This window comes from Periophthalmus magnuspinnatus, chromosome 21, assembly GCF_009829125.3.
Source record: "Periophthalmus magnuspinnatus isolate fPerMag1 chromosome 21, fPerMag1.2.pri, whole genome shotgun sequence".
NCBI lineage: Eukaryota > Metazoa > Chordata > Actinopteri > Gobiiformes > Gobiidae > Periophthalmus > Periophthalmus magnuspinnatus.
Window position 1 is genome coordinate 8,841,023 of NC_047146.1, and position 23,948 is coordinate 8,864,970.

At 40.0% G+C, this 23,948-nt stretch overlaps 4 protein-coding genes and 1 non-coding gene across 13 annotated transcripts; 3 read left to right on the forward strand and 2 right to left on the reverse strand.

Annotated features, from left to right (window-relative positions):
• Nucleotides 1-425: 425 nt before the first annotated feature.
• On the reverse strand, nt 426-4,581 carry cep97 (centrosomal protein 97). Its single transcript, XM_033987359.2, has 11 exons — nt 4,311-4,581; nt 3,455-3,597; nt 3,210-3,368; nt 3,021-3,122; nt 2,844-2,957; nt 2,590-2,756; nt 2,348-2,512; nt 2,118-2,278; nt 1,429-2,026; nt 1,270-1,345; nt 426-1,188 (listed from the first exon to the last, which is right to left on the reverse strand). The coding sequence occupies exons 1-11, from the start codon at nt 4,345-4,347 to the stop codon at nt 709-711; spliced, it is 2,202 nt and encodes a 733-aa protein (XP_033843250.1). The 5' UTR covers nt 4,348-4,581; the 3' UTR covers nt 426-708.
• A 51-nt stretch (nt 4,582-4,632) lies between these two features.
• On the forward strand, nt 4,633-6,307 carry rpl24 (ribosomal protein L24). The gene is made up of 6 exons (XM_033987360.2): nt 4,633-4,705; nt 4,832-4,907; nt 5,260-5,370; nt 5,667-5,803; nt 5,996-6,059; nt 6,188-6,307. Exons 1-6 carry the CDS (start codon nt 4,701-4,703, stop codon nt 6,266-6,268), a joined length of 474 nt encoding a protein of 157 aa, XP_033843251.1. The 5' UTR covers nt 4,633-4,700; the 3' UTR covers nt 6,269-6,307.
• Nucleotides 5,435-5,616, forward strand: LOC117389896 (small nucleolar RNA SNORA23). Its single transcript, XR_004542915.1, has one exon. It is a non-coding gene; the product is annotated as a small nucleolar RNA SNORA23 (small nucleolar RNA).
• A 535-nt stretch (nt 6,308-6,842) lies between the features above and the next one.
• mpc2b (mitochondrial pyruvate carrier 2b) lies at nt 6,843-9,074 on the reverse strand. Its single transcript, XM_033987361.2, has 5 exons — nt 8,769-9,074; nt 7,593-7,633; nt 7,432-7,516; nt 7,160-7,271; nt 6,843-7,086 (listed from the first exon to the last, which is right to left on the reverse strand). The coding sequence occupies exons 1-5, from the start codon at nt 8,860-8,862 to the stop codon at nt 7,038-7,040; spliced, it is 381 nt and encodes a 126-aa protein (XP_033843252.1). The 5' UTR covers nt 8,863-9,074; the 3' UTR covers nt 6,843-7,037.
• A 327-nt stretch (nt 9,075-9,401) lies between these two features.
• Nucleotides 9,402-23,866, forward strand: dcaf6 (ddb1 and cul4 associated factor 6). 9 transcript variants are annotated; one of them, XM_055230472.1, is made up of 22 exons: nt 9,422-9,865; nt 10,609-10,670; nt 11,820-11,912; nt 11,992-12,177; nt 12,247-12,360; nt 12,793-12,928; nt 13,122-13,333; nt 14,033-14,126; nt 15,587-15,706; nt 16,014-16,316; nt 16,480-16,604; nt 16,635-16,710; nt 17,474-17,533; nt 18,346-18,505; nt 19,061-19,158; nt 19,227-19,545; nt 19,639-19,680; nt 20,443-20,581; nt 21,823-21,979; nt 22,063-22,151; nt 23,010-23,115; nt 23,349-23,866. In XM_055230472.1, exons 1-22 carry the CDS (start codon nt 9,778-9,780, stop codon nt 23,405-23,407), a joined length of 2,838 nt encoding a protein of 945 aa, XP_055086447.1. In that variant the 5' UTR covers nt 9,422-9,777; the 3' UTR covers nt 23,408-23,866. The 9 variants fall into 9 exon arrangements, with proteins under 9 accessions (XP_055086453.1, XP_055086447.1, XP_055086446.1 ...); XM_055230471.1 differs by having other exon boundaries at nt 16,480-16,710; XM_033987358.2 differs by having other exon boundaries at nt 16,480-16,710; nt 19,651-19,680.
• Nucleotides 23,867-23,948: the final 82 nt, after the last annotated feature.

Genomic DNA, 23,948 nt, shown 5'->3' on the forward strand with positions numbered 1-23,948 from the left:
TGAAATGTCTTCACTCCTACAACGATTTGTCCAGTTGACAGATTTTAACTTTGTCTTTTGCTGTGGATCAGACCTGGACGACTGAGGGTTTACACAGATATCCTTTGAAGATAGTGAGGTTCAGATCTTAGAAAAAAGAAATTGTTGGAGAGGGGAGTTCAAGAAGCTATTTTTGTTTTCTTAAACAGGAATGGGGACCTGAGACATAATCTGACCAGAACTGAAGAAGTGGCTTGGATGAGCAGCAAAATGTCTTCACTCCCACAATGATTTATCCACTTGACAGATTTAAACTTCATCTTTTGTTATACCACAATGTCAGTTTCAGATTTTCTAGCAATCACATTTCTTAATATACAAACTAATTAAACATCTCTGTAAGCACACAACCTCATTATTAGATATGGACTAATCAAACAGACAGAGGATGTCATTTAAACCTTTAATATTAATTATACCTGTAGCTTATGTGAACTACAATGCACTCAGCTCAGTAACAATCCTTACATTGTTTTATTTCCTTACACATTAAATAAGTACATACAGTGAAATCAAGTATAGAGTAAATAAAAAATAAATAGTACATTCAAACTGAGCTTAAGTTGGCTTTTGCTACCCACACTAAACAGGTATTTTAAGTGCACCGTTATTTGAGATCTGGGTCAGCAATCAGCTGATTGGAGTGACTGTGACTTCACCCACCAAGTCCTATTTAAGAGTCCCTTCTGTACATGCAGTTCTTTGCTCCTCTGGTTGGTCTTTCTCAGTTACTTTTATATTGTGACAAAAAGGTGAATTTGACTGAAGCGTTTCAGACCTGTCACTGAGCACTTCCTCTGCCTCTTCTTCTCTCTGCTGAACTGAAGACAAATACTGCTCCAAGAGGCTACAGTCTGGGCTGTCATCTGCTGTATTTGTACAAACTATACCAGGGCTCAAAGCTCGCACAGTTTTCAGAGAGTCACTGCCGCTGCTCAAGAAGCTATCCTCTGGAGCAGCCTGTTGTCCACTACTTGTTGTCTGAAATCCAGAGTCGGGGAAGGACACATCTATGCTGGGAGGGTTTTTAGTGCTGGAAGAGACAGGTGCAGCAAATTCACACGGTCTCAGAAGTGGGCTCTGGTTTACTTGAGTAAGGCTAGCTAGCTGATGCTCCACAGACCGCTTCCACTCTTGCATGGACTGAAGCTATGAAAGAAAAACAAATATTTCATCAACAAAGGAAGCATTTTACAGTATTTCAAGTAAAAAAACGTTCTCAATGCAAACCTCCTTCCACAAAAACTTCACAGTTTCTTCCTGTACCATCCTCTGTAGTCTTTCATCTTCATACTGCTGTTGCACTCTGTAAAATATAATAAAATGTTATTGTATGTATGGCCATTTTGAAGTTCACTTCAAAATATTATTTAAAAAATACTTTATTACCCGTCTAATCTCTCTGACAAAAACAGGATGTGGTCTTGCATTCGCCTCAGCCGAATTTCATTTCGTACTTCTTTGGCTTTCGGGTTTAAAAAACGTGTGTACTGGCCCCTCCACCAAGACTGTATTTTAATAGCAGCCTTGTTAGACTCGAGTTTGGTTTCTTCTGTCTGTTCACTGACTTCACTCCTTACACATTTGTCATAGCAAGGTTTTGCCATAATTTGTGGCAAGCTACCACTATTAGAATTGATATTTAGAAGAGTAACACTTGCACAGGCCTCTTGCTTTGGAGTCAAAGGAGAGTGATGCTCTCTCTTGGAATTGTTTCTTTTGGGCTCAGAGATTTTTGGGGCCAGAGAGTCAGGTTCAAATGTTTCTGTTTCATCCTCACTGTCAGAGGGACCAGTATGGAGTTCAAGTTCAGATTTGAATGGGACAAATGTGGACTCAGATGACAGCATATTACTGTTAAGTTTGTCCACATCTGTTTGCATATCTTCCAAATAGATTGGCTCATCAAGTCTTGGGCTGTGATTCACAGGTAGGGACACATGGGCTGCCTCACAGTTCACCCACGTATTAATCTGCAACACTGGCTCTAAAGAGGGTTTAAACAAGGAAAGAAGGAAGGAAATCACAAAGACCTTGAACAAATAAAACCTTGAGGCATAAACTTAACTATTACATACGGGTCTCTTGATATGGTTTTGCAGTGGATGTTGCGTTCTGCAAATCTCTGGCTCCCTCTTGTGACAGGGATGCGCTATGTGCCTCCACATCCAATTGTACGGGGCGAGGAGGGCTGGGACAATCTACACGCCTTTCCTCTAAGAGCTGCTTTTGGTGCAACCTGTGGGAGGAAATTATAAGATGATCACTATATTTTATAAAAAGTGAAGTTTTAAAATGTTTTTGAAACCTTTGCTTCCTCAGGATCTTCTCCAGCTTTGCATCTTCTGCTGTCTCCAAAGCTGGTGAGGAGGTCAGAGGACACACAGTGGCCAAGTACTGAACCAGCTGAACGTGTTGCCCTGGTCGAAAAGACCTGCCTTTGCCTTGACTGTACAGCCACTCTGCTTTCAGTCTAAAACGAAAGAAAAAATATTCACTAGTGGAAAACACACCCATGTCTATACATTTTCAATCAAAACACACACATACCCTTCCTTCTGGGACACTACATAACCATCTAAAACTTTTAGGTTCAGGCACCAACTCATGATGTAGGGCCTATAGTCAAATCCTGGAAGTGAAGGAGTCGCCATAACACATGGGTTGCTCATGATAGACAGCTGCTCTAGGTCTTGAAGGGGTGCTAAATATGACACCTAAAAGTAACCACAAAATGTCTCAAGTCAATTTTACTCCTACATACCACAAACAAGGAAATAATATCCACAGAGACCATGTTATACCTCATTAAGATCTCTAATTTCATTTTCCGCAAGGGAGAGAATAGATAAATGAACAGGTAGGTGTGCAGGAACTGTACGGAGCGTTGTAATGCTGTTTCCATGGAGTAACAACGTCTGCAAAAGAACAATCAAGTAAACACATTTTACAGACAACACATGCAATATCAGTGCATTTACCTTTAATTCAATGAGTTTGGTCAAATCTCCAATAACTGATATGTTATTATCAGAGAGGTCCAGGTGTTGAAGTGAAACACAGTTGTTAAGTTGCTCAATGACCTTAAAAGGTAAAAATGAAAAAAATGCATGTTTTGATGTGACATCAATTAGTTAAACAACAATATAAAACTTTATTTTTACACATACCTTAATGTTGTTACCCGATAGGTTAAGCCATTTCAAATAAGGCATATCTCTTAGTCCTTCAATATAACCAATACTGTTGTTAGGAAGGTTCAAGACTCTGAGTTCAGTTAACCGAGACACACCCATCATTCTCACCAAACGATTACTGGCTACAGATAACTGGGAGAAAATAGTAGAAATATATTACAGTATTAAAAAAAAAAAAAGTCATATTCTGACATTACACAGCAACTTAACTACATTACCTGCTGGAGGCCTGGATTTCTTTCCATATAATCCAACTTCATGATCTGATTCCGGTCAAGAATAAGAGTATGAGTATCCTCCGAACATGTGAAATTGGGATCCAGCTTCTGCAAACTCTGGGCTGAAAGATCCAACACAAGTCCTGGAAGGTTGATACATACAAAAATATTTTAAATAGGGGTGCACTTTGATTCAGCATCTTGATAATTAATTGTTGCGATGGTTTAGCTTTTTAAAAGTAAAGTAGGTGAGGGCTGAAGCAATACTCGTCATGCATCAGTTTATGTAACACAACATAGATTTTTGTCTATATATATGAACCATCTCGCACTCTGAAGACTTCAGGGACAGGCCTCCTGCTGGTGCCCAGAGTTAGGACTAAACATGGAGAATCTGCGGTTCAGTTTTCTACAGCTAAAACCTGGAACAATCTTCCTGAAGATGTGAGACAGGCCTCTACTTTGACAATGTTTAAATCCAGGCTCATACCAGTTCTATTTAGCTGTGCATATGACTAAAAGGTTTTTTTTCCCTGCACTTTTCTCCTTTAATGTTAATTTTATGATGATTATTTATGTTTTGATTTGTTGTAGTGTGATTTCAATGTCTTTCTTATCCTGTAAAGCTCTTTGAATTACCTTGTGTACGAATTGTGCTATACAAATAAACTTGCCTTGCCAAATACATATATTAAAAAGCAACGCTAAAAAGTTAACTGTGATTGTATATGTGCTAACGGCTAGAATGTTTCAGTGATCACCCAAAAGAATAGAAGATCAACGTTTAGACCCAGTTCCCGAATAAATCTACAAATAAACTCAAATGAACAAAAAAGCATGTATGTGCAGCACCTACCGGTTTTTGAATCAGACAGTAAATCCGAAACACCCATCCTTTCACCGTATAATAGTTAGCCAACTCCACTAGCTGCAGAGACGTTCGTTAGTTCGTTGTGTTGTGATGGCAAGAAGCACAGCAGCCGCCAGACTTAGCTTGGTTGTGGGAAATGTAGTTTTCTGAGCTACCAGAAGATTACTATCGTTGAAAGCGAATACACCTACTCTCGAAAATATATTTATATGTACATTTGCAAAAATCTAACATAAATATATATTAGTTTAACTGTTGTTAGTCTCGTCTTGTTAGCAGATGCATGTTCAATAGATATTAATATTGTCGGTAGTCTGCACTTCCGTTTCCGTCGTTGATGACGTCCTTTCCGGTTGTTGCCCTCTCGTAGCCATCATGAAGTAAGTGTACGGAATAATATCTAAAGCCATCTATGACTGTTAGACAAACGTACACTGGTACTAAGCATGTTAAAAGCGGGTACATGAACGTTTCTTTTGATAACGTGAACCATTTGTTGTTTTTAGGGTCGAGTTGTGCAGTTTTAGCGGGTACAAAATATACCCGGGCCATGGCCGCCGATACGCCAGGATAGACGGAAAGGTAAAGCCTGACACCGGCTTGTGTGTTGTGCCTGTTCGCTGTTTGTGATATTATTATAACGTCAAGATAAGACTGGTGTTACCTAATATAACCAGTTCCTTATTAAAGTTGGTTAAGGAAACTCGCTGTTGACTAAAAAGCACTCACTATTAAGAGTTGGCTAGCATTAGCATCACAGTTCGCTTGGTGTGTAATGAACAGTGTGTAACCTTCTCCAAAATCACTAGTATATAATTGTTTAACTGTCACTTTGAAACATCTGTTGTCATATATATTTATTGTTTTAATGTGGTTGCAGGCATAATTGCTCTGGTTTGCTTGTTGTAATGGGAGTATGCATGTTCACTTTCAGGTGTTCCAGTTTTTGAACGCCAAATGTGAATCCGCTTTCCTGGCCAAAAGGAATCCACGACAGATCAATTGGACTGTGCTGTACAGACGCAAGCACAAGAAGGGCCAGTCAGTAAGTAACTTGTACAATTTACAAGTACTGAAGCTGTTTTAATTTAACCTATAATACGGCTGCGGGTGGATGGTGTGCATGGTGATGGTTCATGTATGTGTTGCTGTGAGTCTGTGTTTTGCAGACTCTGCAGTAACGCTCACTCCACACCTGCAGCCATAGAGCACTCAGGAGATCATAGTACTGGCCTTTGACTGTCTTCAGTGACTTATTCCCATTGGCTAGCCTCCAAACTCTCCAACACAATCTGTTTATTTTCTCCAAGAAGTTAAAATTTTGCCATTGCTGCTTAACAGGAAGAAGTGACAAAAAAGCGTACCCGCCGCGCTGTTAAATTCCAGAGGGCCATCACTGGAGCCTCCCTGGCTGAGATTATGGCCAAGAGGAACCAGAAACCTGAGGTCCGCAAAGCCCAGAGGGAGCAGGCAATCAGGTAATCCCACAAAGTTTGACTTAAATTCTAAATTTTTAGATTTTGCACAATTTGTGTTAAAATGGTACATATGAAATATTATTAAAAAGCCCTGTAATCCCATTTTTGTTTAAAAACTGCTGTGCTTTGCATGTGGAATTCAACTCTTTCTAATCCCAATGTTTTTGTTTGTCCCCCCCCCCCCCCCCGTAGAGCCGCTAAGGAGGCAAAAAAGGCAAAGCAGGCAGCCAAGAAGCCAGCTGCTCCTAGTGCAAAAGTAAGAATTCAACATGTGAAAAATATTTGGTTGGGGGCTGTTCATGTAAATGCAACTGATTGAAGCCTTATGCTCAATGTTTGTCCTGTTTTTTTGTGTGTACTAAAACCCTCTTTTACCTCCTTTAGACCTCTGCAAAGACTGCACAGAAACCCAAGATTGCTAAGCCCATGAAGGTCAGCGCTCCTCGTGTTGGTGGAAAACGTTAAACCTTATACTGGTGGTTAATAAACTTTTGTGGTTTATCATATTGGTGTTTGTAATGAATGCTTGGGACGGTTATGAAAAATGCATGGCAAGAGGCTTGTTATACTAGTTGCTGGATATAATCTACAGTGCACAAAGCTCAAATATGCACATGCCTTGAGTTGTAAAAACTAACACAATGGGTCATATTGTTTTTATTAGCATCACATAGCCTTCATGTTGCCATTGGTTAATTCATGTCAGGTACAAGTCATATCACCGAAATTGTCGATTAAGGCTTACAACGTACTGGTCAACGTCTACTTCATTAACGTGTAAAATTCAGATATAAATATTAAGTTTTTCCATAAATTAATAAAGCATTTAATTGAGTTTTATGAACTGTTAAAGCATGGAATTAAAAATGACAATTTAATGGAAAACATTTACAACCTATTCAACCTTGTAAGAGTTCTGCCATAACTGCTACATCTGTATATTTAAGGCAAAAACTTCCCAGATTGATGCTTAAGATGAAAATGTACAATCAAACACTTGTATAAAACAAGTCCTTGTGCGCTAATGATGACAAATCTGTTGACTGTTAAAATGTCCCTTTTATTTCACCCTGAGGAAACTCAACACTACATTTCCGTCAGGGAAAACGGGCGCAGTGTGGTGAAACACAATCATGGCATGGATGTTAGTGACGTGAATGTAGAAGTATTGAAAAGTGGGAGCTGATTAAGGGCCCATTGTATCATCTCCATTTTAGTCCGTAGTCGGTTGCATTTAGGACTCTTCAGCCACCTTTGCCTCTGCCTTCTTATCTTGTTCATACCTGAAACAAAGAAAAAATAAGCTTATTTTTTGTGCTTAAAATAGTTAGTACAGGGTCACAATTCTAAGCGCACCTCCAAATCCTGTACAGCTGAGAAACACCTGCACTGCCAACAAAAAAGTTGACTGCAAAGAGATTCCAGTTTTTTGGGATAATCACCAAAGAATATCTGGACCAGATCAAACCTGTGGAGAAAGGAAACAGTACAGATCAAGCACATGTATGTTTTGGGTAAAGAGTAACTACTGATAGCGATCTGTTTGATGAAATGTATTGCAAAACTAAATGTATGATGACATTGACTTTTGACACACAAAGCAACAATATTTAGTCAGACCATCTCACCTGTGGCTGTAAGTACTGCTGATTGAGAAGTGCTTAATTTATCTGCAGGTCTTGTCATATCGGCCAAACCAGCAAGAACCAAACCCTGAATAAAAGAAGATAAGTCTTTTTAACATAATGAATTCACATTCACAGTCTCAGCACGCTGCAGCCAAACTTACCCATTTAAACATCGGGGCCCAGAAGAAAACTGTTTTTGGACCTTAAAAAAGACCAAAAAAAAGGAGTTGTCAATGTAATATAGTATCAAATAAAATTTATAATGGCTTACACTTGTAATGGGCTTTTTCAAAGCCTCTCAATGCGCTACACTATAGTCATTATTCATTCATTTCCACACTTGGTGATAGTAAGCTACTATTGAAGCCACAGCTGCCCTGGGGCAGACTGACGGAAGCGAGGCTGCCAATCTGCGCCATTGGCCCCTCCGACCACCACCTATCATTCGCGCACCACTAGTGCGCACCACTAATACTAGGCAATGTGGGTGAAGTGTCTTGCCTAAGGACACAACGACAGAACTTGGTCTGAGCCGGACTCGATCCTCCGACCTTCGGGTTGGGGGACCAACACTCTAACCACTGAGCCACTGCCCCAAATTAGTATTTATTTTTATGAATTCACTGGTTGCTGGGCTCACTCCTGTTTGATTTGCAGTCTGTATGAATTATGAATACATAGCTTCACCACTTCTGTAATTGCAGTAGATATGTGAGCTGCTACTAGCAATACTAACTGGAAAAAGAACAAAACTGGTACAAGCGGATTTAGTGAATCAACTGTTCAACATTCCTTCCCAAATACTGTAGGCAAAACGCAGGACCTGTCAACTGTTTGTCACTGCCTCATTTACCTGGCCAGAAAGTTGCCCTTGACTTCAACAGAGCTAGTATCCTTCACTCAGGACAAACAATCATATAAAGATAACGGTCAAGTCTGACTCCTCCTTGCTTATGTATTTAATCATTCATTTAAATTGCCTATTTGAGTTTATTGTGTGAAAACGTTTTTAAAATAAAACATAGCTTTGACGGCGCTATGCTGTAAATCTGGGTGAGGTATAACACAATCATTACATATTCTATGCTCACAGCAGAGACTGAATGGAGGGTGTCTTAATTTTGGTTGATGTCTTAAAATGTTATTACTAACTAACCAACACTAAAGCTCAAGTCATTCTTTTACAATATTAACACCAGTAAAACCCACATAGGGCAGACGGATCTGATATCAGTTGTTAACTGTAAACAAACTCGATCTGTAAATTAGTGCAGGTACATCGCAGTACCTGATACCATACACAATTTGCATGCTTAATACAACATTAAACACATTACCTGCAGGGTGATTGTAAATAGGTCTCAGTTTGGCTGGCAGTATGTGCTCGATCCTGTCCAAGATCCTGTGGTATGAAGCTCTGAGTGCAGCCATGATATTAAAATCGTTCAGAAAACAAAAACACACTAGCTCGATTATCTAGCGGGCAAAGTTATCTTCGTGACCTCTTGATGAAGGTACTTCTGTATTGCAATGGGACACAACAGCAAAACAAAGACGAATATGTGGCCGTCCTCACTGTCGACCTTCCAGTTACCGCTCCTCTACCATGCTAACACTGCTAGCTAACACTCCTAGCTCTCAACTGACCGCGGAGTGAGGTGACTTTTCTGCAACCTACCTCCAGGGGGCGGGCCTAGCGCCTGTCTGGCCTCTGATTGGCTGCTCCAGACGGAACGCACTGATGATTCGTCGACCCGGGGTTGTAACATTTATTACCCAGCGTATGCCGTGATTTTAATAGATCTAAGGCCGAAACATCAGGGTGTAATTTTCAACGCGAAACTATACGTAATATACCATTTTGTGAACTAATTTGCATAAACATTTTGCATTTAAAACCACGTTGCGAATTTTATTTACACAAAGAAAAACAATTGAGTTCCACCCGCCTGACATCGTCCTGCTGTACAGATCAAGCGCACAGATCCCGGGCCAACCCAAAACACGGACATTATCGCGTTGTGTGAATGGTTCTGTGCTCACAGCTGACCGCTGTTTGCAGAAATGCACTAGGCCAGACGCTAGCAGGACAGTGCAGTCCAGGCGATAGAGGTCCAGAGAGAAAGCTACTGTCAGCGTGGAGTCAAGAGGACACAGCCTGGAACAACTGTGTTTATTTCTACAGTGCAAGAAATGTCAGCGTCACGCCTCGCTGCTCCGTGTTAGCTTTTTTGGACTAAATACCAATGGCAAAATCCAAACGAGAGTAAATAACAGACGACATCTCCAGAAAAGGGTTAGCTTAGTTTCAATGTTATTGTCAACTAAAATCCCCCTTCGGCTACAATGTCCTGTTCAGGAAACCTGGTTTGGGACGTTAATAAACGTGTAATTGGATACAACGAGCCTTACACCATCAGGACCAACTATTTAGGTAAGAGCAACAACTCTATATTCAATTGAAGGCTAACGATAATATTGTAATAGCATACGCGTACAGCAGTAGTTCAGTCAGTGCAGAGGCATCTTTAAACAAATACATGTTCACTATAAATATACTGGCTGCCTCCTCCCTGGTGCAGCCCTCTTGTTGTCAATTTCAGAGTAAATGTTTGCAAAACACTGTTCATTTGGTCAGTTTTAAAGAAGCAGTGGAGTAGTCTCCACTGACTGGTGTGTGCTGTTTTTAGATATGCCCAGTGCTGCTCCGTGTTTGCTGAGGACTTGCAGTCACAGTGTGATGTTGGCAGGGCTCTTGAAGGATATATTTGGCACAAATGGGAGGGGGTTCTTTGGTGGGTGCCACAGTGATGTGCACTAATGAAAAATGATCCTTTGTATCAGAAAGGCATTTTCCAAACTGTTGATGAGAGTATAGGGTCATATTTTTATGAGAAATAAAATTCAATAAATAGAACATATCAAAGAAGCAATGTCTTTTGAAAACAAAGAAAAACTTGAACATGGCTTTAAAAACACATTTGATCTGCAGGAACCTTTCAATTATCAATTAGTGTAATCAGTGTAATTGTCTTGGTGCTTCTTTTGTCATCTTTTTTATCTTTAATTATAGTCTGTATTATGTGTGTTTTACAACAGTAACATTTCTATCTCCACAAATGATACTAAACATGAAAGCCTTGCATCATGATGACAGGCTCTATTTTTCTCTTACAGGTAGGAGAGAGTTTGTCCAGAGGCTTAAACTTGAATCAACCCTCAATGTCCATGATGGCTGTGTAAGTGTCCTCCTTTTTCCAACTGCATGAGAACTTGAACCCTTTTGTCAATTTCTACAGTTTGTTTGTGAAGCTCCGCTGCTGAAGACAGTGTAGCTCTGGTCAGGTCAGCTGGTGTCTCGAGAAACCTGAAGCGGACATAACAGTCACACATCCTGTATCCAATACTCCTCACAACAAGCACCAATCTGTAACAGGAGAGCTACAGTCACTATAGCTTATTCAAAACACTGGAGAGACCAAATACACAGAGATGGTCAATACTAACTGTTGCTTTGCTACATAATATCTGTTACTGTGTATTACCAATTATAGAACCCAACTACTAATCTTTATGTGCAATGACATTAATACGCTCACTATGACCTGTTGTTAAGAATGTAAATATTAAGATTCTGTTGATTCTGTAAGATTTTGTTCCTTCACTACTGACAGTGACCTCTATGACCCACCCAATTCTGAGCCATGAACCCAAGAAATGCACAGAAGTGCTCCACAGCAAATTATATATATTTTTAGCTTAAGCACAAAAACTGATCTAGACTAATATACAAACTTTAAGACATGCCATGATGTGCTGGGAAAGGTAAACAATGTTTTGTCCTGGTGGATCGATTGTGATAATATAAAAATGTATAATATTAAGTAGATAATGAATCAAATATATCATTACATAAATAACATTGGAAACAATTTGACAATGTGCCATTTATATTTTGATGGAAAATAAGACTACATTTAACTTGTAAACATTCTCCGTTTTTAGTCCATATTTATGTTACATTAATATGTTTAAATTGTATTAACAAAAGCCCAACAGAAATTATGATTTGATCGCTTACAATAATTGTTCGTGGCAGTTCTGGAGACAGAATGATTGAAGGCTGTCAGACTAAACTGGTCATTGTCTTTGATCCTTGATGGAGAGTTGTTGATTTGGTTCGTTATAAGCTATATTTAAATGATGCTTCTGTGACTCTGACTCTTGGCCCAATGAGGTTGGAACTGACTGAATGGAATATTGATCCACTGCCAACTGAATAGAGAGAATTAAACTGTGTGAGCTAAGTGGGGGCCGTAGTGGTCTAGAGCAATCAAAAGATAGCCCCTAAAAGTGACTGAACTTCAACAAGTATGTCTTCTGTGCAGGTCAATACTATCTCATGGAATGATACAGGAGAGTACCTGCTGTCAGGATCTGATGACACCTTTTTGGTTATTTCAAATCCATATAATAAAAAAGTATGGCATACTCTTTTTAAGTTGTCTGGATTTTTGCAATACTAGTAATTGTTTTCTTCATTGTAATGAATGTGGTCAGGTTAAGAAGTCTATACGTTCAGGTCATCGAGCAAACATCTTCAGTGCTAAATTCATGCCCCACACAAATGATCAGGAGATCGTGTCGTGCTCTGGAGATGGCATCATCTACTACACCCATACAGAGAAGAGCCCTGAACTCAACCGGCAGTGCCAGTTCACCTGTCACTATGGAACTGCCTATGAGGTCAGCTTGGGCTTTATTTAAAATACACCACTGTTATGTAATTTCCATTCAAACCTCTGTTTGTTTTAGATTATGACAGTACCAAATGACCCCTACACTTTTTTGTCATGTGGAGAAGATGGCACAGTGCGGTGGTTTGATCTTCGCACAAAAACAAGCTGCACTAAAGAAGACTGTAAAGATGTAAGACCTTCACGTTTAGTTATTTTTTTCCTTTAATAGTGTCTGGTTTACTGTTTGTCACTGCTATTCGGAGCATAACGTCCAAATCCTACTTTCCTCAAAGCTGTCGCTGCTCTTTGTAAACAGCTTTGTCTCTAGACTAGTGTCTGATGGAGAGAATCTCTCAAATTGTTGTTTAGCTCAAGGCCAGACCACATCAGACAGAGCTGGCTGCCTGATGGGAGTGTGTTGTCTCAGAAGGACAACACTGTATTCTCTCATACAGTGATATGAGAGCAGAATGAATATGTGAGACTTTAGACTACTACACCCATATAATCTTTTCAGTTTTACCCCTGTTTTCCTGCTTTGTTTCTTGCGGCTTGTGTAAAATGGACTGTTTTAGTTTAATTTAAATCAAACTAACCCTAATCCCCTTTGGTTTTATCTCAGGACATTCTGATAAACTGTCGGAGGGCTGCCACTTCCATCTCCATCTCCCCCCTGATGCCCTTCTATCTGGCTGTGGGCTGTTCTGACAGCTCAGTGCGCATTTATGACAGGCGCATGCTGGGAACCAGGGCGACAGGTGAGACTTTCCATTATCAACACCCCCGGATGGTTTCATACACTACTTCTTTTCTTTATTACTTTAACATTAGCTTTCAATGAGCTATTTTATAATTTTTTTAAACAAATTGTTGCATGAGAATATTTTTTCTTAAATTTTACTAAGTAAAAGTAAAAAAATAAAAAAAGTAAAAGCATACACTTTTGTCCAGGAAACTACATGGGGCGTGTAAATACAGGCATGTGTGTGCGGTTTGTTCCTGCTCACCTGTCCAACAAGTCGTGCAGAGTCACCTCACTGTGCTACAGTGAAGATGGTCAGGAGGTGCTGGTCAGCTACTCCTCGGACTACATCTATCTGTTTGACCCCAAAGATGACCAGGCACGAGAGCTCAAAGGCCCTTCAGAGGAGAGGAGGGAGGAGGTGAGAACTATTCCTGTCTTTCACTGTCACAAACTTTAGTTTACATTTCATTGTTATTGAAAATTACAATCAAACAGTGGGAACATGTGGAGTGAGATGACATGAGAAAGATTCATGCCTTGTCCTCGTGCTTTAGTTTCAACAATAAATTAAAGCACGGCTGCTTTGGTTCTGTAAAGCTGATCTCTCTTGAACGTATGAGCTAATGATGCTAATGGTGTAGACGCTCATGTGACTGTGTGAATGTGCTGGTTCACGATGTCAGAGTTGAAAGCATTGTGGTGAGTTCAGCTGTGTGGAGCCACCATACACATTCCTTTCCAAATACAGAACACCCTGCTTCACTACCCACTAAAATAGTACAGGGCAATGTCGGGGAACAACCATCTCCCTTTGCTCCTCATGAGACCTCAGTCATTTTGTACGTATCATCCTCATAAACCTTGGTTTCAATTCTCTATTTCAAATCCTTGTGGCCATATCTATCTAAAAATATGCCGTTATTACCTTCTCTATTGAGACCAGTTTCTATTTTTGTCTCTCAGTGTTACCCTGCAGAGACCTGGGGGTCCTCAGTCAGGGGTGTCACTTTTAAGAGGACACTGCCAGAGACAGGGCTGTTTTGCTCTTGCAGCAGGGCTATTTCTGACTTCAGTTTGAGTGACAAACTACTAATCTCTTCTGTGTGTGTTTCCACAGTTGAGGCAGCCCCCAGTCAAGCGGCTGCGTCTAAGAGGAGACTGGTCTGATACTGGGCCACGCGCTCGCCCTGAGAGTGAGAGGGAGCGAGATGGTAAACACGTTTTTTGGTCAGAGATGATGTATATGCCCATTTTGAATAAAATGATATATTATATAATATAAATGAAACGCAGCACAGAGGCACTCATTCTGGCTGCACAGGAGCAGGTCTTGAGCACTAGAGCAATAGAGGCCCAGATCTACCACACCAGACAAGACCCAAGGTGTAGGCTGTGCAAAGAGGCTTCTGAGACAATGCAGCACATAACTGCAGACAGAGAAAGCATACATGGAGCCAAGTGATGGGCATAGTGTACAGAAACATCTGTACAGAGTATGGACTGGAGACCCCAAGGTCAAGGTGCCAGAGGTACTGAAGAATGAGCGAGCCAAGATCCTGTGAGACCTCCAAATACAGACAGAATGGTGATGGCGAACCAACCAGACATTGTGATGGTGGATAAAAACAGAACAAAGCCATTGTGTTGGACATTGCAGTACCAAATGATGGGAACATCAGGAAAAAGGAACATGAGAAACTAGAGAAATACCAGGGGCTCAAAGAAGAGTTAGAGAAGGCCTGGAAGGTGAGACACTCGGGGCAGTAACCCCCAAACTGGAGGAATGGCTACAGCAGATCCCAGGAAAAACATCAGACATCTAGGAAAGTGCAGTACTAGGAACAGCAAAGATACTGCACAGAACCCTCAAGCTCCCAGGTTTCTGGTAGAGGACCCGAGCGTGGAAAAAAAAGATGATATATATATATATATATAATCCAATCCAATCCACTTTATTTATATAGCACATTTCATAAACAAATTGTTTCCAAAGTGCTGCACAGAGACAAAGTGACATAAAAAAATAAAATCAATAAAATCAATAAAACACATAAAAATAAATAAAATAAAAGAAAAACACAGAGGACCACACAACTCACGCGGTGTTAAAAGCCAGAGAATAAAAGTGGGTCTTAAGACGAGACTTAAAACACTCTACAGTGGGAGCTGTTTGAACGTGGGGGGGCAGGGCGTTCCACAGTTTAGGTCCAACCACAGAAAAGGCCCTGTCCCCTCTGGTTTTAAGTCTGGTCTTAGGAACCACGAGTTGGAGCTGGCCCTCAGACCTCAGAGCGCGCACCGGGGTGTAAATTATATATATATATAAAATATATATAATATATATATATATATATATATATATATATATATATATATATATATATATATATACCGGTGTATATATATATAATATATATATATTATATATATTATATCTATATTATATCTATATTATATATATATGTATATATATGTATATATATGTATGTATATATATATGTATATATGTATATATATGTAATTAATTATACATACATACACACACACATATTATATTATATTAGATTATAATACAGTATCAACATAAAATCAGTAGAAAGGCCAGACGAAAAACTAATGAGTAATAATAATCTTAATTTATGTATTTCCTTATTAATGTGTGTTTTTACAGGGGAGCAGAGTCCAAATGTGTCGCTAATGCAGAGGATGTCTGACATGTTATCCAGATGGTTTGAAGAGGCAAGTGAGGCACAAAGCAGCAGAGGAGCCCGGCCTCAGGCTCGGCCCAGAGGTAAATCAATACAAACTTAACACCTTTCAAAGAGTGTTTTACTTCTCATATCTCTATCTTGCTCAGGTCTGTTCACTTTAACTTGTTCCCTTGACCACTGTGTTATCAGTTTGCTGATTTTTCGACCAGTAAATCAGCACGATAGTTAACAAAAATATATTTTTAAAATATGTTTTCTTCCCCACACAAACACTTGAATTATTGACAATTTTTTTATGAACTACGTTTTTAGATGTAACACTGTCTGTTACATTGAGCTGTTACAGACTTGATGTAAAAACACCTCTTTGTTGTGCTGTTGTAAAAGGAACAGCTATCCGTCCAGAAGGTCCCTCGAGTGCACCTGGTGCTGCGTCAGGGTCCGATATAGGTGCAGGTGCAGCGGCTGCAGACACAGAGTCTTCAGAGGTCTCCTCTGCTCCTGCCACTGAAGCACTCCACACATCTTCATCTTCCTCCTCAGCATCTTCATCCACGGTCACAGCCCCTCCCCCATCCACCTCCACGTCCTCGCCTACATCTTCCCCCGACTCCCCTGAGCAGAGGAGTCAGGACACCGCCGGGACCCCCACTCCGACCGCCACACCCACCTCTGAACCAGCTCTCTCAGGTAGGATGCACAGGAGCAGAGGCTGTGTGCAGCTCTATGGTGAATGTTTGTGTTGGGCTACTCCACTCTCCCTCAGTGACCTCTGTCTCCCTCCTCCTGTTTCTGCTCCTACCCTTCCTCTCAGTCCTTTTGTGTCTAACTGTACATTTACTCTCCCCCTCAGCCTCTTTGTCAGAGTACGGCCCACATCGGCTGCCCATAAGTTTAGTGTGTAGGCGTTTGCAGAGGCTGCTCCGGCTGGCCGACCCTCCGGGCATGAGCCATCGAGCGGCTGCTGCTGCTGCCGCCGCCGCCGCCGCCTCCTCCTCCTCCTCTTCTTCTTCTTCTGCTCCCTCTGCTGCCTCTGAGAGACAGGCTCAAAGAACTACAGCAGCCCAAAGGCCCCCTAGTGCAGGTTACCCCTCCGAGCATTTGCCCCTGCCACTATTCCTCATGTGGGCTGCTCCATCCTTTACTTTAAAGCTGACATAGATTCAGCTGGACCTGGGCATAATGAATTACTAACTCTTACTCTCTTTAACTCTTTAACCTTGTATACAGCTGCAACCTCTGCTTTTCACTCACAAAGCCTGTCCTTCATTGTCACCTCTTTCTCCTGGAGTTTCCCTAAACACATTTTATGGAGTGGCACCTCTCTGTATGCAGCTCAATATTGAGTGATTCATGGCTCTCCCCTTCTGTGATGAGCATTTATAAAATTACTTAAAAGTAGTTCTACTTAAAAGTAAAAAAAAAAATTTAATTATCATGCCTTATATTAAATTATTATCTTAAAATCTTAACTGTTTAATATTGTCCACATAATTTCCTTCCTTGAAATCAGGGATTTTTCAACAATAAATGCAGACTGTGAAATTATATTTTGATTTTAATATTTTAAGCTCTTTTATCGTTTATGTGCAAATTTGAAGATTTTTACCTCCTCATCTCAGAGAGGAACAGTGCGCACATAAAGTGATGAGGGGGAAACGGCATTATAGTCTTAAAAAATTACCTTGATAATAATAATTTTAGTGATGTTTTGGTATGCAAAGGAAAGTGTACTTACATAAATAATAGGTCACTGTTTTGTTTTAACTTGAGTAGACAGCAGGCCTGTGCTTGTGCACTGGAGGTCTGGCATGTAGATGCATTGGTTGCTCTGGTTTGTGTTGCAGATTCTCCCTCGTCTGTGGTAAACAAACAGCTTGGATCCATGACTCTAGATGAACAGCAGGGTGCGTCTTTCCTTTATCACCTCCTGATCTGTCCACCACTGTTCACACTCTGGCTTTATGAATAACACTGGTTCTTATCAATTACTGTTAATATGGCTTCAAATCAAATATTTACCACATGGCCATCATATATACTACACAAGTACACTGCATCACTATACGTGTAAAAAGGCAAAAGTCTGAGCTTAACGGTGCACTTTGTAACTTTTCTGGTGGAGGGAGGATATGCCACTTGCTTCCATGAAGGTGTTATTTCTGTGCCTGGAATGTTTCATAGTATGGCATTAATTATGGAGACAAATAGGTGACACCCTCCAGCCAAGCTGCAGGTGAGGTTTGTAAGGGGGCAACCCCAGCTCCCTATTTGGAGCAATAAAAACAGCAGTAATATAGATAAGTTTACTGACATATTGTAGGACATTTCAGGCAAAGCAATTACATCCCCATGGTGTGGTTGTGCCTTTTCTCACCAGAAATTTTGCATAGTAAACCTTTAACTGTATAAGACTCTTACTCTTAATTTGGCTAAAACACACAGGTTTAAATGTGACCATTATAATTCCAGTCTGTTATGTAGTAAGACCTGGAGGGTTGGATCTCTGCTGAGACTTTAAAGCTGGTTGTAGAAGATGGTGCCGTCTTGTTGTCATTTTTGCCGATCTATTTGTCCGTGTCCATGTGCATTTACCGCATGTCCCATATGGTTCTGTTGTGAGTATTTGTGTGGTTGTGAATGCATGTCTCTTTCTAAAAATGTCAGTTTTCTAGTTAAATAAACTTTTACACTGTGCAATAATTGTCTATGCCTGCAGGAGCAGCCGAACCTCCAGCATCTACCCCTGATGAGCCCACACCTGTGCCCAGCAGCAGTGGTCCTGGGCGGAGTGTGGGGGCAGAGCCTGTCCTCAGCCTCCACTACAGCTCTGAGGGAACTACCACCAGCACTATTAAGCTGGACTTCACAGATGAGTGGTAATGCACTGTCAGTTCTACAATCCCTATAGTTTAAAATGGAGCTGGAGACAGGTCAGAATTCTATGGCTGAATTTGCTGTTTAACTATCACAGTGTAGATTTGTTAACCTTATATATGTCTGTAATTACTGGGCTTATTCACATTAAATAAAAACTGACACAAAGTTGAACATTGGCTCTGTCAGTATAAACAAAACTTATTCAAAAATGAGTTCTTCAAAATAGCTTGAGAAAGTGATACAATTATTCAACCCAAAACTTTAAGACATAAGATTAATATGGCACAAAATGATAAGGTTCAACATTTGTATTCTTTTCAGTTTATTTCTTTCAAAAACAGTAAATCTCTGTAGAGTCATACAAGCCCCTGCCCTCCAATCATCAAATTTTAGAAGGTGGCCAAGTGTGACAGAAGCAAGAACTAAATGTGGTCTTTGTCACATTGAAACTGCAAAATATACATTTCAAACTAATTTGTGTAAGACCAAACATGTATAAACTACACTGATGAGCCTATGAAATCTATTTAAGCATGTGTTTTGCTTGTCCTCAGGAGCAGTAGTACATCAAGTTCAATGGGTAGTGGAGCTCCAAAACCTCCTGAGTCTGCAGCTGTGACCCGAGAAAAAGAGAGCTCTGTTTCAAAACCAAGTATGTGGCAGTCAAACTGATTATATACTTTTCTGTCATGCATTTCACTGAATAGCTTCCCTCTGTAGAGCCCTCTGATTCAGGTGAGCAAAGTGGTTCCACGTCTGGCACAGATCCTTCAGGCACCACTCCCCCCAGCACTTCAGCTCAGGGCCCATCGGAGGGCTCCTCTGAGGGGGGCATCTCTTCAGCCCAGGAGAGTCAGCCTGAGGGAGTGGTGGAGGACACATCAGGGGGCTGCAGAAGAGCTGAACCCGCCACGGAGGGGGAGGGGCAGGAGGCGGGACAGAGCCAGAGCCAACCTACTCGCCCCAACCAGGACTCTGACGACAGTGATGATGACCCTATCCTCATACCCTCTGTGAGGTTCAGAGGACAGGGACAAAGGTATGCACTCCGCAACAACACACTACTCCAAGCCAACCATGTACCTCGTGATGTCTTTAAGTCTTGTTGATCGACTGTTTCACTACATAATAGATTTAATTCCAGAGGATCTGCTGTAGGAGATAGAATGATCAGGTAAAACGTTGCATCGGCTCTGAAGCATCTAATTTTTAAAATGCCACAGAGAGAGCACCGTCTGAAGTCAAGCATTACGTTTTGATTCTCACAAAAAAATCTTTATAACACAACAATGGCTATGTTTACATGCGCACCAAAAATACATTATCTGATTTATGGAGTCGGATTATTGTCATGTAAAGGGAACATCTGATGTGAGGACTCAGATTTCTTTGTGATTGTTCACACCTATGCTGGTTTTGACAAGAAAATTGTGCAAAAAAAGGGCAAGTTACGGTGGTAAAGAAAAAAACTAAAGAGAAATTGGTCCATTTTGAAGGAGTTATTTTAAAATTTGCATAGATTTCTCTAGGGCAACACACACCAAAACTCAGATCTGATTTGTTAGTCTGATAGTTCTAGTCATCTGACTTACTGGCCATGAAAGAAATGTACCCAGTGGTGTGCATGTGAGCTCTGCCCCCACCCAAGGTTTTTATCTGGCATTATCTGACAGAAAAAGTTGTGCATGGATGGCATTGTCATTATAAGGTGAATTTTCCGCATAAATCTACTATACAACTATCTTAATCTACTTCAAATGGTGCATTATTATAGTGTTTGTTGCTTTACATTGTGTGCAGAAGCTTAAAAACATTGACCTGAGCAAAAACACATTTTGAGATTTTGAGCATGGTGGTCTTGAGCAGCACTAACAGCATGGGGTGGTCTGTCCTCCAGGCGTTTCTTTTCAATTCACACTTTTCTCTGGTTTCACAGGCGCTCTGCAGCCGCTCGCATCCAAGAGCTGTTTCGCCGCAGGAAAGAGCGGCGGGAGATGGAGGAGAGCGAGACGCAGAACATCAGAAGGCCTTCCGTCAAAATGGTGTACAAGGGCCATCGCAACTCCAGGACTATGGTACAGTTTACATGTAACAGATGAGGACTTTACATGTAACTGATTAGGACCTAGGGATGTCTGGATTATTCAGTTAAATGATAATTGTGATATTTAGATGAGAGTGGGGCTGTCAAAAGTATTGAAAATCAGATACTAATCAATACTAAAATGAGTATTGAAACTAGACTCATTTGATCAATACTAAAAATCAGTACTAAAAAGTCATATTCACAGGATAGAAATGAACCTTTCTTGAATAGTTTTAGAATGATCCTGAGCTGTATCAGAGCAAGTATAAGACCAGTCATACAGACCACTATGTAACATTCCTGGACGATTGAGGAATTACACAGATATAAGTCCACATGGTAATATAAAACAAAGTCCTATGATTTATTGTTGAAAATCACATTCTGTTCTCTAAAGAAGAGTGTTTTTTTGTACTATCATTGTAGGGTTGGAATCGGTATTGAGTAGTTTTCTCCCTAGTAGTCTGGATCAAGTTTGAAATTTTAGTATTGTGACAATACTAGGTGACAGGTTATAATATAATTGTTAGAACTAAAAAAAAAAAAAAACATTTTGGCTGTTTATGTCACAGTATTTTTCTTTCTTATCTAACTTTTACCAAATTTGGATCCAATTTGATTTCGTAAAGCTGGTCACGTTGTAGTGGAATGTTGATCTGGACAATGTGAAAATGAATTAAAGATTTCATAGTTGTTTGGTCATGGTGTTAATAGTTGTAAATAATCCAAACCATTGTGTTTCCTCTCATAATAATCACACATCACAAAAATTTTATGTAGTGACATCCCTAGTGGCATCACACGCCCTCAAAAGCGTGCCAGAACAAAATCATTGTGGTACTAAGAACTAGTCCAATTCCCTTAACAAGCTTGCACTATTGCTCTGAAGTCAGGGCTCAAGTACTGTTTTTTTTTTTATACACATAGTATCAATTTTCAATGAAATGCCACATGTTAAACAAGGGAAAGATGTCAAACTATTATCTCAGAATGTATCATTTGGAATCTTTTAGTATTTTTTTTTTTTTTATATTTTGCGTTCCTGAATGCAAAAATACTTGACTTGATAATTGACACACTACTAAATACAAATATACAAATAAATAAATACAGGATTTAAATGCCATAAGATATTCATTTCTATCCATGTCTAAAATCCAAACTGTGGCATTTATTGACCTTGTTTATAAAACCCACGTCTGCATTAATCTGATTTCTCCTTTCACACAGATAAAAGAAGCTTGTTTCTGGGGAAACAACTTTGTGATGAGCGGTTCTGACTGCGGACACATCTTTATCTGGGACAGGCACACGGCAGAGCACCTCATGCTGCTGGAGGCTGACAACCATGTGGTCAACTGCCTACAGCCACATCCCTATGATCCCAGTAAGGCTTTTACATGGACTTCAAAGGATATCTGCTTTTATTACCCCTTAACACTTCCTCTCTGCATTTCTGTTTGCTCCTAGTACTGGCTTCTTCAGGGATTGACTATGATATCAAAATTTGGTCACCTCTGGAGGAGTCTCCAAATTTCAACAGGGTTCTTGCAGATGAGGTATTTGTTTTCCTACACAAATATGTCTGGGATGCAGCACTACAATAAAATATAATATAGGCTTGTTCAATGCGACCCTCACAATGCAATACACATATGGCTCGATACACTCATGATACTACTACTACAGGCACTACTACAATCAACGGCATTTGTTACAGCAAGAAAACGGTTAAGCAGTCTGCTATATCCAAACAGAGAAGGCATAGTGCAATTTAATGTTTTAAATAGTTGATTGATAATTAGCATAAATAAAGGAAACATTTATTTTTGTTCTTCTGAGACCTAAAACATATTCACATCATATCCGCATCACGACCCATGTATTGACCTATGTATTGAATTGTGAGAAAACTGCATTGTTCCATTACTTCAAAGAGGCTCATTTCAATCTTCCAATATTATTTTTTTTGTTTTTTTTTTATATCAGACCAGTGGGTTGCTTAAACATATCTTGACATGTTTTGAATGCCTGCATTCTTCTCATGTGTCACTATAAAATTGAAGTGTATTGTAATGACAGGTTTTAAGGTTGTCAATACCCAGATGCTTCAGAGATTAGTATCAAAACTAGATACTCATTTGATCGGTACTGAAAAATAAGTTGGACCTGTTCTGTATAGTTTTTGAATTGCCTTGATCAGTATTACATGGTGATATTATATAAACAGCTCTTGTTTTGTGTGGGAAATTAACATTCTGTTGTATAAAAAGGCGCGCTTTAAAAATCATCATTGAACTCAGTATCAAGCTTTTTCCTTAGTGTCAAAATCGAGCTTGAAATAGTATCATGACAACCATAATTGGCTTATACAGTTGCTGATTGGTAAAGTAATGTTGTTTCTATCTTCCCTCAAGGTAATCACTCGAAATGAACTGATGCTGGAGGAAACGAGAAACACAATCACAGTCCCTGCTTCTTTCATGCTCCGAATGCTGGCCTCCCTCAATCATATCAGATCAGGTAGTTCACTTAATACAAAAATATACTTGAGTACTTGAAAACTAGGCTGCCTTGGGTGAAAATTAGCAGATGAATACAACTAGCTTATCATTGCAAGATAGGACTAATGGTGTCTTTGTTGCACATGTGGTAGGCTCCCTCTAGGGCAGGGAGTTTCTGTGAAAGAATTTCAAGTTATGTGTAAAGAAAAAAGGTAAAATGTTTGATAATCTAAGTCCCTCTCTCAATTGCAGATCGACTTGAGGGCGACCGCTCCGAAGGTTCAGGACAAGAAAATGAGGACGAGCAGTAGCCTGAATTTTGAGTTTGAATTTTTGTTGTTGTATAGCACTTGAAAAACCCAGGATTTGTTAAGTTTAGTGTAGATTACCTCCTTTTGAAAAGCAGTGTAATTTCTAGCCTCCTTTTTTAAAACGTATTTCTTACCAAGTGTCTGTATACGTTTGTGTGAATGCAGTAGCGGGATGGTGGTATGTTATACTGGTTGAGAGTACAATGGCTATGTCTGATGTGCAATATTGTTTTGTTTGGAGAAGGTGAGCGTTGAACAGTGTTATTGTGTGAAGTTCTGAGCACAAAACTAAAGGTGTTGTGTGCTGCTCCAGGAGTAACGCATGTAACGGAGTTTACATAAACTATAAATGGAGAATGCTTTAATTTCTTTAAGAAAAAAATATAATGGCTCTCCAAAGGGTAATGTCAATAATACTTTTACATGGTTTGAAAAAAATAAAGTCAAATGCACTAAAACGTGCCTTTTTTTTAATCAGTAGATGGGGGCAACAGTAGTGTTGTTTGTAGAATGTTTGTCCACTGATCCAAAGGTTGGTGGT